Source organism: Pygocentrus nattereri, chromosome 5 (genome assembly GCF_015220715.1).
Source record: "Pygocentrus nattereri isolate fPygNat1 chromosome 5, fPygNat1.pri, whole genome shotgun sequence".
In the NCBI taxonomy this organism is placed as follows: domain Eukaryota; kingdom Metazoa; phylum Chordata; class Actinopteri; order Characiformes; family Serrasalmidae; genus Pygocentrus; species Pygocentrus nattereri.
The window spans coordinates 34875178-34894114 of NC_051215.1; the positions used below are offsets into that span (position 1 = coordinate 34875178).

At 38.5% G+C, this 18937-nt stretch overlaps 1 protein-coding gene across 21 annotated transcripts in view; it reads right to left on the reverse strand.

Moving 5' to 3' along the window:
* kcnma1a (potassium large conductance calcium-activated channel, subfamily M, alpha member 1a) overlaps positions 1 to 18937 on the reverse strand; it is a 212960-nt gene that overhangs the window by 83182 nt on the left and 110841 nt on the right. For all 21 annotated transcript variants that reach the window (XM_037538405.1, XM_037538395.1, XM_037538393.1 and 18 more), the window contains exons 4-5: positions 7900 to 7993; positions 6745 to 6856 (exon numbers count right to left, since the gene is read on the reverse strand). In XM_037538405.1, coding sequence (XP_037394302.1) covers positions 6745 to 6856; positions 7900 to 7993 — 206 coding nt within the window. The remainder of the gene's footprint in view (positions 1 to 6744; positions 6857 to 7899; positions 7994 to 18937) is intronic.

Sequence of the window (18937 nt, forward strand, 5' to 3'; positions counted from 1 at the left end):
TACTGAGACAGATAGGACACCCACTCTAATAACTCAGGAAGACTATAGCCTGAAAGAGCCAGAATGGCAGACTGTATTACACACCCAGGATGAAATACAATCTAATAGAGACACCTGTAGCAGTGCTGGCTGTCTGTCTGTCTGCAAGCAGAGGCAGTCTGGCTCATCTTTTCTGCACTTTAATCTGCAACGCCTACGCACACATCTCCCCTTTGCCCCCTCTTCGTCACCAAAGGGACTCATGGGATATGTTTTTTGCCACTAATGCGCTACGTCTGGATGAGATGAAGCGCTTCTGCATGTCCTGAGCCCTTCAGGGGAAATTGGAAAAAAAATAAAGAAGAGGTAAAAAAAAAAACAATAATCCTAAATTAATCACAAATGGTGCTACAGTGGTGATGTTTGTTTCTCTAGGGCCCAAGTCACACTGCAGTGTAGCTGGAATCTTATCATGTGCTGCGTAAATAAACCATTTTTGATAATGTAATCATGCTCTAAATTAAGGTCCATAATCCTGCTCTGAATTCATCAGATGCTGAAATCCACTGTAGTTGCTGGAGCATCATCCTCTTTCTTTTTATGCATGTTCTTTACGCTTGTGGGCCAACCTTAATGTACAGCTAACAGGTGTGTAAATCAGTGCATCAGTGCATCCTGACACATCAGTGTGAAAGTGACGATTCAGCTGCAATAATTTTGGAACATTACAATGAATTTTAATTGATTCTATTACTATTACTATTATATTATCCTCAGTCAGTGTATTTAAAAATATATTCTAAGCTGTACCAAAATAAGCAAATTAAGATTATTTATACTGATAGGATCCTGGCTGAAATATGAAATTTGAGACCTCATGATTCATTGAATCAGTTTATCAGTAATCAATAAAGGATTGTAATTGAGCTGGACCACTGTTAGAACTTTATACTGGGGATGCACTGACATGGAAATGAGCTGATGTCAGTACTCAATACTTTTCATGTACATATCTGCTGATGCCAATACATAAACTTCTATTAAAATGCAGAAATTAGGGACTAAATCTACTTTCCAAGCAAGTTTAGAGCATTTCTTTTTGTCCATGCTTCATGAACTCATAAACACACTGTAACATATGTGTTATGTTGCAAAAGCAGTAAAGAAAATAAAACACAAACATTTCAACACAGTAGCCCGGCACTGTCTGAACGCTCTGCTCTTCTGGAGTAGAATAAATGTGTCATCAAATATTGGTTTGAAATATTGCTCAAATCTAAACATCTGGGCCCAAAAGACAATTCTCAAATGTTCCAAAAAGTGAATATCACACTGAACACTATATCTACCAGTTAAGATGATGTGCACATTAAGATGCTTATGGGAACCTGGGAGATAATTTGTTTTAAACAAATATGTATTTATACTGATATGATTCCAATATTATCTAATTCCAATATTATCTAATAATGGTAGCTACATATTCATCCACTTCAAAAAAAAAAAAAAAAAAAATATATATATATATATATATATATATATATATATATATATATATATATTACATAAACATACGTAATCTGCCATATGAGGCAAACAGAAGGCAAGCCAGATGATGTGAAAGAGGCAGTGAGAATAAGATCAGGGTAAAGGCGACTGGGCCAATGCGACACACTTGGCCAGGCATAGGGAACACACGTGTGCAAATGACAGATGCTCATTGAGGGTTTGGCACCACACTAGGCCGCTTCATTCACATCCCCAAGCTCACATACACACAGCGTGTCACATGCCTCGCCATCACAAGTCACTGGTTCCTTTTCTCAATCAGTGTGGGATAGACATTTGTAAAGAGGGATAATGTCCTGGATTACTCCCAGCGTGAAAATAGCTCCCAGAATGCACTGCCCGTGGGGCCTGCCACGTGAGATGGGGGGATTCTGCATGTGAAAGAGGCTTACAGCACAAATTGGTTTCCTCCTCTAATGCTGGTCATGTTCTTTTGACAGAGACGCTTCCTGTCCAGCAAGGGTGAGGACTATTTTACGCCAGCAGTGTGGCAGCAAAGCTGCTTTATTCCAAGTGACAAAAACAGTGTGGACAACAGAGCTGCTTCCAACCACCAGGTGGCAGTGTTAGGTAACATAATTTCCAAGCACACTGAGTGAGATGGGGAAACACCCCATTGTTTAAGACATCATAAACATGACATGGTAAGTGCATTTGTAATGGTACAGTAAAATAACTAATACTTCTCAGCCAATATTGGGCTGGGTCTTTAGTCTTACAATGTACAGTATAGTCCACAAATACGCAATATGAATTCAAGAGTTTATGAGGGATTTCCAGAAAGCTTGAATGTCTTTAGTCCAGAATACCTCTGTGTATATGTCTGCATGTTAGCTAGTCTAATTACGGTACTCTGCTCAATGTGGCCCATGAGGAACAGTGCTGAGAGAGCATTTCTAAGAAGGTCTTAGATCACAAAAAGTCTCTGATTTACAGTCAGCAGTGTGAAATGAGGGTGAAGACTGATGTTAATTGGCTGGGCAGAGGAAGAAATATGGCTTGTAGCTTGCACCATTTAAACAGAATCTTTTTCCTAATCCACATGGGAGAACTACTCTCTTCACACCACTTTAAGAAGATTAATTTCTATTTTCCTAAAGTAGAGCTTGACATTCCCCTTCACCTTAATGGCATGCTTCTTCGTCATCTTAATCAATGTCCAATTTCAAGAGAGGGAACATTACTGGAAAGGCCCACTCAGGCACAGAGACGATTTAATGCAGACCACAGCCTTTGTAATATTACGTTCATGCAAAGCTGTGCAGTGGGGAAGAAATCTGTAATCAAACATTAGGGGCCTGGGCTAATATGGAGAGGCTTTCTCCTCAAGTAAAGCAAAGGGGATTATTCACCTGATTACTGCACTGAAACTGAACACAAGAACTTCTGAAGTAACTTTGACCTACATAAAGGATGCTCTCTGACATGTTGCCACAAAATGTGCTTCATTTAATCCCTTCATCCTAATGTAATGGGATGGGGATTTGGGGCAGTCGTGGGCTGGAGGTTAGGGATCTGGCCCTGTGACCGGAAGGTTGCCAGTTCAATCCCCAGCGCTGACAGTCCATGACTGAGGTGTCCTTGAGCAAGACACCTAACCCCCAATTGCTCCCCGGGCGCCGTGGATAGGGCTGCCCACCGCTCCGGGCAAGTGTGCTCACTGCCCCCTAGTGTGTGTGTGGTGTTTCACTTGCATGGATGGGTTAAATGCAGAGATGGAATTTCCCCGGTTGTGGGATCAAAACAGTATCACTTAATAATAGGAAATCATTTCTTTTGGTTTATTTTTTCATGTATCCTCTCAATTAAAACAACATCATAGTTTTTGGAGCAATACGAGTACTAACAACAAAAAAGATCGAAGTATTTGGTTTCTAGCAACCACCCATAAAAGCTTATGCAAGCTAACACCATGTTGAACAGCCACAGTCTGTCTGAGATTTCTGGACAAAGGGCAGAGCTTCTCTCTGAATAATTCAATAACATTATTTTCATTTTGTAAACACAGAAACATATAAGAAAAGGTAAACTTATTAACTTCAAAACAGGGTGCATTTTCCAGTTTTCATCAACATCAATGGAAATTCTCATTTAAAAGCTGTACTTGATCTAAAAGGGCTAAAACTGCAGATAGTAACAGTCCACAAACAGCTGGGCATCAGCCTGCACTACTATGAATGGTTTCAAAGGGTGAAACAATGTGTTAACAAAACTTTGGTGGTTATAAATGCATTAACATTGGCAAATCTACTACAACTAATGATCATAATTAATATCACAACAGTAACTGTCTAGTCTAACGAATCAATTACATAAAAACTATAAAATAGTATACAGGCCTGAATGCCACGAACAGAATCACATGCTAATCACATGCTCTAATAATATTCTCTAAAAAGCCTGCCAAATACAAGCATCCAAGCAGTGCCTAACAACTGTGTCACCCAAAAATGTACTAAAAGAATTCAAATAAAACAAGTATTTGTTTGATATTTCTTTTCATTAGAACACAACTATCACTAGAGCGGGTTTAGTGCTAAAGGCCCTGGTGTATCTCTAATGATGAAGGAAGCTAAATTACTCATTTAATGAGCAAGATTACTCCATTGATGATATTTTGCATCTAACAAGCGTATATGACTTTGCTGGAGATTTCACACAGCGGCTATTTCACATTCTTTCATCATCTTTGAGTCTCTGCTCCTCAGGGCTCAGAGATGGGTGCAGGGGACTTCAGCCAGTGTGAGGGTTTAAGACCTGACAGTCTTTAGAGTGAGCAGTAACATGACAAATTATTGCCTCATCCGTATCCTTGTGATTTTAGCTTAACAAGACACTATTAATAAAACAACATAGCTGTTGGAATATAGCACACAGAAAAATAGGATAGGGATAAAGGATAGGAAGGATAAAGGAAGGATAAAGAGTTTCATTATTAACTTTATATCTACACAGATTTGTGCCAAAATGTAAAAAAAGTTGATGTTAATTTAATTTCTTTTTAAGAATGCTGTTGTGAAACCTGCTAAAAATGAAGATTAATATGAGTGTGAATGGGGCTGCATTTGCATTTATTGTGCAGACTGCAGTGCCTTTAAGGGACGAAGTTACTGGACTAGTTCCTCCCTGCCAAACGAACACATAGAAACACTCACAGTCACTCTCACACGGACACAGACATACACACAGGCAAAAATATCACAAGTGCACTTCCCCCAATCCCCTGACACTGCACTTCTGCCACACCTGTGGGTCAACCCCAGCTTTGACATATACACGGCATGACAGAAAATCATTACCATTGGGGAAGTGAATCAGCATGGAGCGTTTAGCCACCCTGCTGGCTCTTAAACAGCTGACCTGATCCAGTCAAATACAACAGTGGGCTCAATGTTTGGGAGTCATGACCCTCAAAAAATGGGGGGGTTGTACAGATGAATCCCTCTCAACTTTTCCATGGCACCCACTACAGCACACCTCTTCACATTTCTCAAGAGGCACAGTAAGGCTGGGGTCTCAAACTAACTACAGGTTCATAAGACCAATCATATATTTTTAATTTATCCTTAAATCTGGCCCACAGGTCTTCTTCTTCTGTGGCTAAATAGTTACATTTGACAGGTAGATTTGCTTTAAGCAACAGACAATGTGGCTGGTTACCTAAGATAAGCTATATAAAATCAGCCCACAATGTTAAAAGTAAAAATAGAGTGCTGCATGTAAGAAAAAGCATTCAAACCAATGTTGGATGCAGCCAGAGCACTGTACATTGAGCAGACATGATTATAATTTAGTTAACATAGCAAATGAATCTAATTAGGCTGACTTTGCGGAATCATTCATGACATAGCGGTAGATACACTTTATCAAAATTTAAAAATTGAACAGAATTATCAAATGAATACACTGAAAACACCCAATGCACTGCTCTTCTTTGCCAATACTTCACTCAGGAATGGCAACAATTCCCACATAATTCTACTGTTCACTAAAGTTGTACTTTATGTTGATTAAACCCTAAGTATTTTGTAATGTTGAAACCTGAAATCTGAAAAAAAAAAATACATTGTCCATTTCCATTTCATTTTCCAAAATAGTATCAATTTTGCCTTACAATGCACTGCATGTACATCTCCATCATAAATAGATTATAAAAAATATATTTTAATGCCAAAAGCTTATCTCAAAACTTTTATTTCATGCAATAACTTTCTGTGAGGGAGCATCTAGAGACTTTAAACTCTTCAGACGACTGTCTCTCACTCTTACTAAGTTTCAATAGAATGATACACTTCACATCAAACCACTCTGAATGACTCTGTTCACATGTTAACCATGTAATTATGCTGACGTTTTACAAATGAGCAGAATACTTTTTAAAATGAAAATATGATGTCAATCACAGCAAAATCCATAGTGTTGAATGAATGCCTACTGTCCTTTTTGTCCAGCTGAACAAAAATAACCAGTGTAAATGTTAATTCAACATTGGAGATATTACTGTGTTGCAGTGGGACATTTTATGGAAGTAATTTTCAAAAATGTCATTCACAATATAGGCCTATGTACTTGGTAAAACCCAAAAATGATTTTGCAACCCTCCAAGGGGTCACATACCTCAGGCTGAAACCTACAGTTCCTTTCCCCTATTCCATGAACTCAGGATCTCTCCTCAAGATGCAGACAACCCACATGCACTCTATGTCTCAGTATGACATCACCAATAATGACACCACTGATGCCCTTTGGCTCTGCAAATTTCAGCATTTACAGCTCTGGACCACTGGAATCCAGGTCAGCGTCCTCCCTCTCGGCTCTGCCTGCATGCCTGCCCTCTACCTGTGCTTTTGCCCCATCATCTCTGCCCTCACTCGCCTATCCATTATGTGGCATTTCAGTACATCTCTCAGCCATTCAGACGACAAGATGTGACAACAACTGTGGCACCCAGGCTTCATTTTAATAAGATAGCCTGCCCTAACATTCGCCTTTGCCTCTTCATCATCATTCCCTCTCTCTTGTCTACTTCCTGTCTGATCTTTCCATCGCTGCAGCAGTGGAGGGAGGCCCTGTCACTGTGGATATTCAGCAGGCATTGACTGCTGCCCCAGGCTCCAGCACTGAGAGGTAGAGATGGAGGGAGGGAGAAGAAGGGAGGGAGGGAGAAGAAGGATGGGGGATGGGTTAGAGACTTACCCAGCCAGCTCCTGTTCAGATACACTGATACAAACACTGGCGGCACAGTGAAGAAGTCCACCACGGAGTTCACCTCCAGCCAGAACCAAAGCTTATCATTGGCTGCGATGAACTGAGGACACAGAAAATGAAAGAGAGGTGAGATATTTAACCCCTTACAAGCAAAGTTACAATTCAGTGATGACACAAAAACAACTAGGGATGGGAATCACAAAAGGATGGTTGTTTTGCTATGCTAAGTGCTGTGATATGAAACATGATTAATTGATTCTATTTAATTGATCTAATCTATCTAATTGATTGCAAATCTAGACTTTTTGTCCAGAGTGACATTTTTGCTATTCTATTAGCCTACCAAAGGCTGAATACACATTAATATTTACATAACAAATCATTTGTATGTAAGGTTTTAAGAGGATATATATTTAAATTCCTACTTGACTGGGCAGTAAGCATTAATATTGGAATAAAAACAACATTATTTAATATTAATTAACCAATAATAGTTGTATTTGTAGTTATTCAGTATTTGTTTTTTTATAAAAAAAACATTTTATAAAATTACATTTGGTTTGGCTATTTTATAAAATTAAATCAGCTGTGCTGCTGATGAAATTTAACATATTCACAAATCCATGCAATGTCTGGGCGCATCAAGGAAATATCTAATATCAAACCTGTATTCTTTATACAAGGCTTTACCGTTTAGGGTTAAATATTGTATAACACCAGTATAAAATTAGCTTAAGAAATGTCTGGACTTCTGTGGCTTGGAGAACATTTTCAAACAGAAGTGTCCCGATATGGCAGAAATACAATATCAAGATACTTTGAGAAGTTTCACAATACATTACAATGTATTTTTCTGACATTTGATATATAAGAAAAGATAAAGTAATGACACATTTAAAAAAATCTAAAATTATTAACATAATAATTTATTTTTCAACATTACAAATATTGCACTGTACTAAATCCAATTAACCAGGCTTAATTATTCTCTCTATAGAGCTAAACATACAGTTGGGAATGACATAATTGTGATGTAATTTATTACAACAACAATAAATATGGTCATGTTGCCCAGCCCTATTTCCAAATGTACATCAAAAATCATCTTGTACCAATTCATGGTTTTCTTCTGCTGATACTTACACGCAGCCCAAAGTAGAGTAAGAAGAACACGTTGAATGCCATGTCAATTTGTAACGTGAAGTCTTTGTAGAAATTCTGACAGGATTCTATAGGACTGTGGGGAGAAAAAAAAAAGTTTAAGCTCTAAAAAAAAAAAATCTATAAATGCAAATTTGCAATGCTGACTACAAGCTGCAATGTGAAAACAGACGGCAACGTGAGAACAAATTATATAATTCAAGTGTGCTATAAAGATCCAAGGAGCCGTCTGTGCCATTATAAATTATGCCAGTATACATTAGGCTGAATTCAATCACATAAATCCATTGAGAACAGAACCGAAAGAGTTAAAACACCTACTGACAGATTCAATTAAGTAAAAACGCACTGATTCATAAACAGCCATCAGCTTTAGAGGCAAAGTTAATGTAGTGTTGCCCTTTCAGTGGCATTATCATTGATCTTGCCTCAAGTCTCAATTATTTATGAACTACTGAGCCTTGGAATTAATAAAAAAGAGACTGTAAAATAAACAGAAAAGGCTCAAATGACATGCTTAACAGAACAAAGCCATTTAAGGCCTCTTGGTCCACATGTTTTCGTCTTCCTTTTGTCTCCACTTCCACATGGTTCCAGATTTTTGTTTCTTGTCAAGCAGGAAAATACATTAGTAGATACTGGGGCAAACTAACATCACCGTGTCTGCTTCATCACACTTTAAAGGAATAGCTAAACCAAACATGCTAATGCTACTACAGAGGACGAGAGCTCATTAACATTTGTAATTATTCACCTAGTGCTTCTCATCCACATCAAAATCACTATTTTCAAATATAGTGGCAGATGCTTTTTTCACCCATGCATAGCCTTCTTCAGTACAGCAGAACATTTGGCATGGGCTATACATCCCTCAGAGCACAATCCTGCCCTCGTTTCACAATAGCATGCCCTGCTGACCTCTAACCTGGACACAGTTCATTGGGAGAAGAAATTCTTGCAGACATAAGGTTGAGGAATGGGAATGGTACAGACAGCATGCTAGCCACATGGCTTCAGCAACCACTGCAGACATATCAGAGCAGTCAGGCCATGAATAATTGACCAAGTATCCATCTGGGTCTAATGCTATAGCTGCCACAGAAAGGGAAAGCCCTGCTTACTGTTTGTGCAATTATGCCACAGAAAAGGAGATAATACAATAAATCTGTGCATGTTCTAAAAATACTTTGCAGTCGATATTGTTTTTGGTGGACACTTGGTGCAACTGAAATAGATTGTTTGTTTGTCAAGTTATGAACATGGAGTGGACAGGATGCCAATGCATATTATCATCCAGCTGAGTTGTCAGTCGCCTGATCATTTTGACCAACACAGTTATTCCACCAAACTATAGGACTCAGCAAAAATCCTGCTGATAAAGGATCGACAATTAACTGCTTATTTTGATGTGAAGATGATCATTCCCTTCGGAGGACCTGGTGATTTCATGTTTATATGCCAGTCTGTTATATGCCTGGCACTGCTAAGTTACAATATGTTAAAACAAAAAATACTCTATAAGACAGAACTGATAGGACAGAACTGATAATAATATAATAAATAAATAAAACAAATATAATAAATAATAAGTAAGAAAAAAAAAACAATTGAAACAACTGCAGTTCTGGGAAACTTCCACAAAGCCCATTATGTTAGAAAATGTGACAATTCAGACCTGATATATTTCATAACTGACTATCACATCAGGCAGTAAATGTTAAATGTTAATGTTAACAATTGAAACCATAGTCAAAAGTCAGAGCAGTGTTTTTAAGCTAATTCTGTTTTATTAGAAACACTAAAGCAACGTGTTGACAAGCAACATGACCTACATAAACCTTTCATAATATCTGACATAAAGGCTTATTCAAACAAGCTTTAGTTGTCATAACCATTGACAAAAGCACCCTTTATGATAACTAAAGCTTGCTGGAAGAGGCCTTTATTTAAGTTTATGGTTATTGACACGAAAGACTTCTTGTAGCACAGCACTCTCGCGGCCGTCATCGTCAGGGGCCCGGGGTGGTGGGCGCATGCCACACTTATGTAGGCGTCTCGTTGCCTTACAAATACTATCTGTCATTAAAGTGTTACATTTTATTTTAATAAATAGAATGGATGAATTATATTTTGGAACTGTTTGTCTAAACTGCACAACTACAATATTATCTTACTACGGTTACACTTTACAAACCTAGCCTTTTCTTCTTTAATTTGACCTCTTGTCCACACAGGTCACTGAAAACTGTTTTCTGTGTCTTTTATGTGGACAGGTAAACTGTAATTTATCTTTCTGAAAGTTGGTCATGCACATGGTCAGTGTTGTTGTGCTATGTCAAATTTCAAGACTGACATGTCTAACATGACAAGTGATAACCAGGTTGAGTGGCCAGTAATATCAAGTTTGATTATGATGTCAACCACACAGAAACTCATTCATTTTACTTTGCTTTATTATAGGAGGGAAAATCATTTGTTTCTTTGTTTTTGCACCTGTCATATTGATTATAACAGCACTTTCAAGAGCAAATTTCCTTTGATAAAATTCTTTTTTTTTGCAAATATGACTTAGAAGACAGGGTATTTTATTTTTTTAAGCAGCATTCACAGATGGAAAAATAATGTTTGTTTTACTTCATTTTGTATAACAAAACATTGTGCATTATGTCAATTACTCAATTTTATTTATTGACAAACTAATAATTGCAGGGTTTTTCCTGAATGAATCAATTAATTGAAAAACACACTGGACTGATTAATCAATTATGGAAAGTTGTAACTCAAATGTGAATTTTTAACTCCTTAACATCAGTCTTGGTATCAATCACAAAATCTCCAGAATGGTCAGGCCTTAGTGTGTGTATGCTAAGCAACTTGAAGACAAACACAATATACACATATACAGATTCAATGTCACTACACACTCTGCAATCACATGGGATCCCCACCCTGGACACATGGCGTTCAGGCAGAAAATAGCAATGGTCAAGCCCTCTCCTTCCACCTGCTACCTCCTTCAGTGCTGTCCTAGCATGAGAGCCTAGACTCCCAGTGGCATAAGGGATAATTTGTCTTCCAGCAGCTCTATATAGCACATGGCTGATTTCAGGTCAAGCTCAGAGAGCTGGGGGCTGCGGGTGGACTCAAGCCTGATCAGGTGCTCCACTGAGGCTAAACCTTACACTAGGTGGCCTCAGCTCCTTATCGTAAGGAGTGGTGAAAGGTACATGGCTCTGGAGGAAACACAGTGGTGACGTACCACCCTGAGGGATAAACACACAACAGAGAAGGCTATTTCAGGCTAACTGTGCTTCTTCACATTAGCCTCCTTTTATCCTGGCTTTAAATTCAATAAAAAAGGCCTTTCTCAGCAGTTACAGAACATTTAAAGGGGCATTCAATGCTCATTCGTCTCCATGAATACTGTCAAAGGTGTTTCTCACCAGCTCCTTGGACAAAAGAGACCGTGGGGTCAAGAAGGAGACAGGAGAGAGAGAGAGAGAGAGAGAGAGAGAGAGAGAGAGAGAGAGAGACTGAGTGAGAGCAAGTGGGGAGGGGGGGTTGTCCCTGGTGGGCCACAGGGCCAGGTTAATACTGCGGTGATTGATTTAGGCCAAGGCACCATTTCTAAAATAAGAGTGATTTAGCACCTGCAAGGGCACCAGACAAATAAAACCTCAGTTGGGACCCTAAAAATAGCCTCTCCGTTTTGATTCTGCCTGAAGCGCTCTCTGCATGTGGTTCACTTAAAGGAGAAAACACACAAAGCAGTGCTCCTGTGTCTTTCTCGCTTAATGAAAGCGACAGGTCTGAGTAAGGCGAACAGAAGACAGGTTATTGCACTTAGCATCTCATGTAGCTACCACTCAAAACAACAGCACATTGCTTATGATGCCTGCAAGTTAAACCACAACTCCTGCCTGGAGATGCACTATGGACCAACTAATTCTCATATGATCTTCACGTTTCTCACAATGCACAGAAAATGCACAATACTACGCATCAATATTGGAGTCTGAAGTAGTAGACATGTTGTGAATAGCTGACCCAATTAGCTTAGTTAGCACATAGCAATGTTAGGTAACTAGAACATAGCAAGCTCAATGAGTACCTCTAACAGATTAAATTTATGGTGTAATTTAATTTTCATTTCATTTTTTGTTAAAATTCAATGAAGTAGCATTACTGAGTCAGGGAAAAAACTATATATGGTGCTAAAATATGGAGCTGGGAGTCAAGCCTGAAATAATGATACAAAAGTGAGAAATATCAGGTCAGATTTTGTGAGTTTTTCGGACCACATCATAAAGAGCTTTGGCTCAATGTACAGTACTGTGCAAAGGTCTTAGGTACCTAATTGTATAAAACCATTTCTCTCAGCAGCAAGCATGCTTTTCTTTCTAAAAACACCATATAACATAGATTAAATGCAAACAAACCATTAAGGAAAAAGTCCTGATAATTTCTTTTTTAAAAATATATGTTCTGGACAAAATTTTGTATCTACATTTTTGTTGCTTTTTTAGTTTTTTTACATCATTTGAAAATGCCTGTTGCCCTTTACATTACTTTTAAACAATGTACAGACCAAAAAAAAATGACTCAGAATTACTTAGAAAGAAGTCTGGTTCCATTCACATTTTTTAAATTGATGTTTTTATGTTACTTCCTTCTTGTGTAAAGTTACCATTTTTGCAGATTCAAGGTTTTGTTCTGATAGCAGTGATCTTGTAACCTGGTAGGAGAGACACACTTTTGGTTCCAGACTGTGATGCCCCCAGATCAGGCACTGAATTATAACTATAAGTAGTACTGGGAATCCTCAAGGAGAGATTTGGAAATGGTTAAAAGAAAACACTGGCACACAAAACATGCTTACTGCCCAAACAAATAGCTTTTAAAATAGAATTTTCCTAAAGCCTTTGCACAGCACTGTACATCAGTCACTCTCAAAAGTCATCTACTGCATCCATCTCTATACTTCCGCAATGTGTGATTTCCTCACACTGCCATGCATCACACTTTCGCTCCAATAACGTAGATAAAATAGCTGTCTGTCATTTGAGGATGCTTGCTTTTGACATGGTATATTCTTCTCGCCGGGTTGCCCTCCTCTCAAAAAGTGGTCCCAAGTACCATTGTTTTTAGCTGCACCCCTAATTTTTTGTAGACATATCAGGTGGAATTGGCTATTTCACCCTCATGCATACAATTTTAAAAAAATTCCTTAAATTGAATGTTACACCCACCTATCCAAATAGGAACTGCTGATTACTGGAAATAAAACTAATTTACCAGTTAATCTTTTACATTCCTAGCATATGCTAATCTTAGTGGATTCCTGGGGGGCCACAGCATATACCTGAATATGGAGACTACACCTCTGCTATGCAAAAATCCCTCACACACAGTTCTCACTTCACATGAAAACTAACTGCAAGAACTACACAGCAGAGCAAAATTAATTGGCATTTCTTATCTATCTATTGATTAAGGTTTTCAATAAATGAGAACATGCTGCCAAGCTCCAGTACCATTGGCTTGCTGTCCTTTGCTCTGCAGCAACTCTGTGTGATTAGCCCTGAAGTGGAGTGACTGTCCTTTAGCTCAGTTATAAGAGCTCAGTACTGCAGAGAGCTATTTTGAGTTACCATTGGGCAGCATTGAGTATTTTCTTCATCCAAGTTTTGCAAAATTACAACATGGTTGTAAATGTTTTCTCCATGTCCTTCCTGTATCTCGATAGCATGGTCCCTTTTGCATGCATTCATTTCCAGGAATCCCAATATGAATGTATCTAATTAGCCTAGATGAGAGCAAGTATTTTTGGTTTTCTTTCAGTAACACTTCTGATATCTCTCACTATTACTGACCACCCTATTAAAACAGTCTTTACCACATCATAATATTTAACTTTTAAATTAAGTAACCTTAGCTGAAAATCTGAGCAAACTGAAGAACATAGCTTGCACATTTCTAGTTAGCTGCCCTGTCAATCTAGGAGTCTCTCATTTTACAAATGACCATTAAAACCAGTTTTGATGTTATAGCTTTGTATGATGTGCATTAATGACAGATTGTACTTGTGAGACACTGCATGCAAGACTTGTGCATGACAAGGCACAAGTTGGCTTCTTATTTTAATTTTATATTCTGTCTTAAATAGTGCAACAATTACACTGTGTCTCATTTTTATTACTGTATATGTTAAGAGCTGACCGTCAATAGTACTATTCACACAGGATTAGATGTACATGAGGAGGTGGAGTAATGCCTCTTTACCACAAGATGTCTGTAATGTTTATGGCCCATTCGTACAGGCAAAAAAATCTCTTTGACAAAGACTAGAGTGGCTGCTCTATTCATGCACTGCCTTCACTTCAGTAAAGAGTAGAAAATGTGTCTAAACCCTTAATTATTTTGTTTACCCAAACTATCTGTCTAGTCTTAAGTGAATGCTGTATGTCACTAGAATTGTCATTAGCCAAGTAATTCATAGCCAGTTAACATTAATGCAGAAAATAAATGTTTTTCTGTAATTCTTATGTTTTTATGTTCTGAAAGGCTTGATTTTAAACACGCAAGTGGGGAACGCAAGTAAATACATCTTTGAGTCCTTCCATATTTAAGAAACTACATTTCCATAAAATATGATAGTGTTTTTAATGGCATGGTGTTTCACACAATATAAACCTGGAGCTTTATAGAAGGTAAAAGGTGCCAGAATCTTTGCTGATGCAGGAGCACACAACCTGTAAAAATGACTGATGTGGTGTATTCAGATGGGACTACAATCCCAGGGAAACATCAGTAAAATGGCATTATCTACCTCCTCATGTAAAACCGAATAAGGCCAAGGACTGAATAAGGGAACGACAGCTACGCTACAGCATCTTGTGACAATTATTATTACACAATTCATGGATGAACCAGAGTCATTTTATTTATTATTTATTATAAATTAGACACATAATCAGGCCTGTTTCTTGCTTGCTATGATAACACAACTGCATTCACTAGGCTACCTGTGCGACTGTCATTTTGTTCACAGTCAAACTGTTCACAGTTTGTTGATTTTCTAAGTGAAAATAAGTTAAAGCACATCCTCTGCACGGAACACTCTTCTGCATATTTTTATGCACAATTACTGTTTGTTCACTGACATTACACTGTAAAAAAAAACAAGAAAAGAAAAAAAAAGTGGCCTAAAAATGTTACACGTAAAAACTGTGAAATAAAATCTGCAGAAAATGCATTTTTAAGTTTGATTCCTACAGAGTTTGTGATTATTTATTTTCATTAAAAAAACTATGCAATTCCATCACCAACAATGTGTCCTGCCAGGTCTAACAGTCTTCCAAACCTGCTGCTTAACAATATTAGGCCTTCACACAGCCTATGCAAGTGGAAGAGAATTAATCAATTTGGTTCTAACCAGTGTAGAAATGTAATTTCAACATCACATCAATACCTTCCTTCAGACTGATGCATCACAATGCATTCTACACCCCTAGTGGCAATTACTAGGTAACCTTCAGCTGCATTAATAGAGGATTAAAGCTTTTGGCTTTAAAACTGGTTTTTGCGCATATTGCAAGGGCTTTGAGAACATGTCTGTTCATCCATTTTCCCATTTTCCAATCCCTTTCCAACTGTCTCCCTCCCTCCACACTGCCTCCCTCTCACTCCCTCTATCTCTCTCTCTTTCTCTGCCCCCTGCCTTTCTGATGAGGCTGAGCTTAAATCTGGAACTCTACGCAAGCTCCTACTGTGTGGGAGATCTGAGAGCACAGGGACGCTCCACTAGAATTAAACTATGTGGATTATTCATCCCTGCATTGCAGTGGAAGCATGTTTATTTCTGAAGCTTCTCAGACAGCAGCCATGCTACAAGCCCAGACCTAGGCGAGGTTAACGCTGCTCATACATATACATTTCATTCAGCTGATACATATGCTTTATACAGCTTAATTAGATTCAGCATGCTTTAATCTGATTCCAAAGGCACATATTTTTTCTTATTTTACTGCATAAGTAAGCCAATAGGTGCTGTTTCTTTCTTCCCTTACTCATCAGTAAAACTGATTGCTAAATACGCTTAGTGGGTTTTGTGGGTCTCAAAGGTAGCACTGAATGGAACTGCACACATTGGTGCTCCTACAAAGGCTATGTGATAACCAAAATACAGCACAAGTGGGACACAAACAAAGGCATCCCTTGAAGGAGAGCCTCCCTGCTGCTGGCCTACATATCTTTCTTCATTGTGCAGTCCCAATAAAAAGAGATTCATGTCCAGGGGGAAAAGCACCGCCTGTTCCCATTAAGAATATGACAATGAAACAAGACAATGTTAGAGCAAAAAGTTTTGAAACAAAAACTACCATACTGTGTGCCTACATATTCATTATCCATGCTTGATGTACATGAAAAATGTAACTTTACCATGCATTACACACTAACGTCCAGTTAATCCTGTAATCGCATGATTAATAGTGGCGTCTCCCTGGCAATGTAAAAACCCGCCGCCAGTGGCAGTGTTGAGCGACACTGCCAACGATGCTAAAGATGGCACATGATGGCATGATCGGTGTGGTTCAGCCCTTCTTGCTTAATTCTGAAGAACAACAGTCTCCCCTGCAGGTAAACAAACCACTTCACTCTTCTTGACTGCTGAATGATCACCAAAAAGTGTAAAATGGATAACATGCTATCTAATGATCATTTTAGAGATCTAACTAAATTTTGATGTTTAAGAACTCAGAGTTTCATTTTATGACAGGCCACAGACATGCAGAATCCAATATTTGAATATTTTCGTAACCTATAGCTAGCTAGCTAACTGCTGGACCACGCACTTGAACCTGAGGTCACAGACACTGTTGAAAAATTTATTTTGTGCTTCATTGTGTGAAGTTGTGTAAAGTTACTGGTACACAGTAGGATCCTGCAGCATCTAGATACGCTACAAACAATGGTGTAATAATCCTTCATAACAAGCTGTCAACAAATTTAGAAACGTTTAAATAACCTACTTAGAGTTTTGGCTGGGACTCAGCAGCAGGAGAGCTATAACTATGTAAGGGACAGGAAGACAAAAAGCTGACATGATTATTGCTAACTCTGAATTTTGCTTTGGCAGATCTGACTTTACTTTTCACAAATTTAGCTACACCCAACTCAAACTGAACAGAAGAAAAGATGGAAGAGTCTCTCAACAGAAAAGACCAAGCTGTTTTCCACCTACCCCAGATGCAGTAATTCATCCAATTTGCTTCTTCATTTTAGTGCTGGACCTCCAAGGCTAATATTGCTAACAAACAATGTGCAATTGCAATTTTGTCTGCAAATACATACCCAAAACCTCTCTCAAATACGAAAATGAACAAAACTTCATTGTGCAGATAAATGCAGCAGCATCCTTTTTAAACAGTTGTGCTGAATTTTAACTTCTCTTTGTGTGCACGCACATCATTCAGGCAGATAGACACTAGATTAAAAATAACATTTTGTTTGTTTCAATTTTTAAACAAATCTTCAGCTGAAAAACTCAAGATTAAACAAAAATCATGAACGTTATCTACAGCATCCAAATGACCTGAGTGTGGTTTGTGCACGCTAAGAGAAGATTTAGACATGCATTGACGGAAATTATTTGGGTAACTATTGACTTCTAGTTTTTGTTAGTTTTGCAGCTCCAGCACTTTCTGGACAAAAAAAAAAAAAAGACAGTGAATGTGTCTTGGTTGATTTGATGACATCTGGGGTAAACGAGACATTGTATAAATGTATTTTTTGCCATACTATTCTTTAAATAATCTCAAATATACTTGGTTTTTCTATGAAAAAAGGCAATGCTATTGCTGTTCTTAGATATGCATTGCACTGTTGTCCCTTTATACCTAACAGAATGGATGCAATGATACAATCAGGCCATGATTAAATTAGATTAAATCAAATTAAAAAGATGACTACAACGTTGCACAACATATGGATGAAACTACTGAACCTAGAGCTGGGAATCACTTTAATAAAATCAGTGAGCTACAATACTTTCTATAGTACCCTCTGACCATCTATGGCAGTGAACACTGAACACTGATCTTAGGAACTGTGTGTCCATCCACTCTGGCCTTGGCTATCTAATCTCTAGGGATGTTGCTGGTTGGCCACCAGAGAGGGCTGTGCATCCACTGAGCTGTGTAAAGTGGCCCCCTGAGAGGCTAGCATGACCACTGAAGCAGAGATAAAAGCTCATCTTCGCACAGCCCCCCCACCCCATATCACCCCTGCCAATACAGCTTTTTACCCTTCATCATATTTTGAGTTACCTTAGGGAGGTACAATCATCTAGAATCACTCAAAATGTTCAACTCGAGCTGTTTCTTGATAGCTTTTTTAATGGACCATTACATCGTTTATTTGTGCACCGATGGCAAGTTGCATTTGTCATGTTTCACTTTTGCGTTTAGGACAAAGTCTATACATAAATAAGTGTTTGTGGCAGACTGTCAGAACCAGTTGTAATAATTATGACCAAAAGTCTGCAGATTAACAAGCCATTAGGTTGTGAGTCATGCTAGCAGCCGAGGTCAGTTGAAGAACATTAGCACAGCTAGTTATGGAGAGTGCTGTTTGCACACATTTCTCTGCAGTGAACACAGCAGGTTAAGAAGCTTTAGCTGCCATGGCACAGGGCTGGGCTGAGGCCGTAACTCTAGAGCTCCTCTCTGCTTAGACCATTAAGAGCAGGTCCCAGCACCCACCTCTGCTGCCATAGTGTGATCTGGAGCTGAACCACGTGAAAGGGGTGAGGAGGATAGCGAGAATTGTCCTAGTTCTAGACTTGGACAAATGAGGGCAGAGAGAGACCACCACATATAAAATGCAAGTACATATGAACATATATACAATTTGCAGTCCCCAATACTTTCTTTTTTCCCAATTTCCCCCCTTTAGTTATGTCCTATTTCCTCCCTCTAGCTAGGTCTCCTGTTACCACACAAAAAAAATCTACACATCT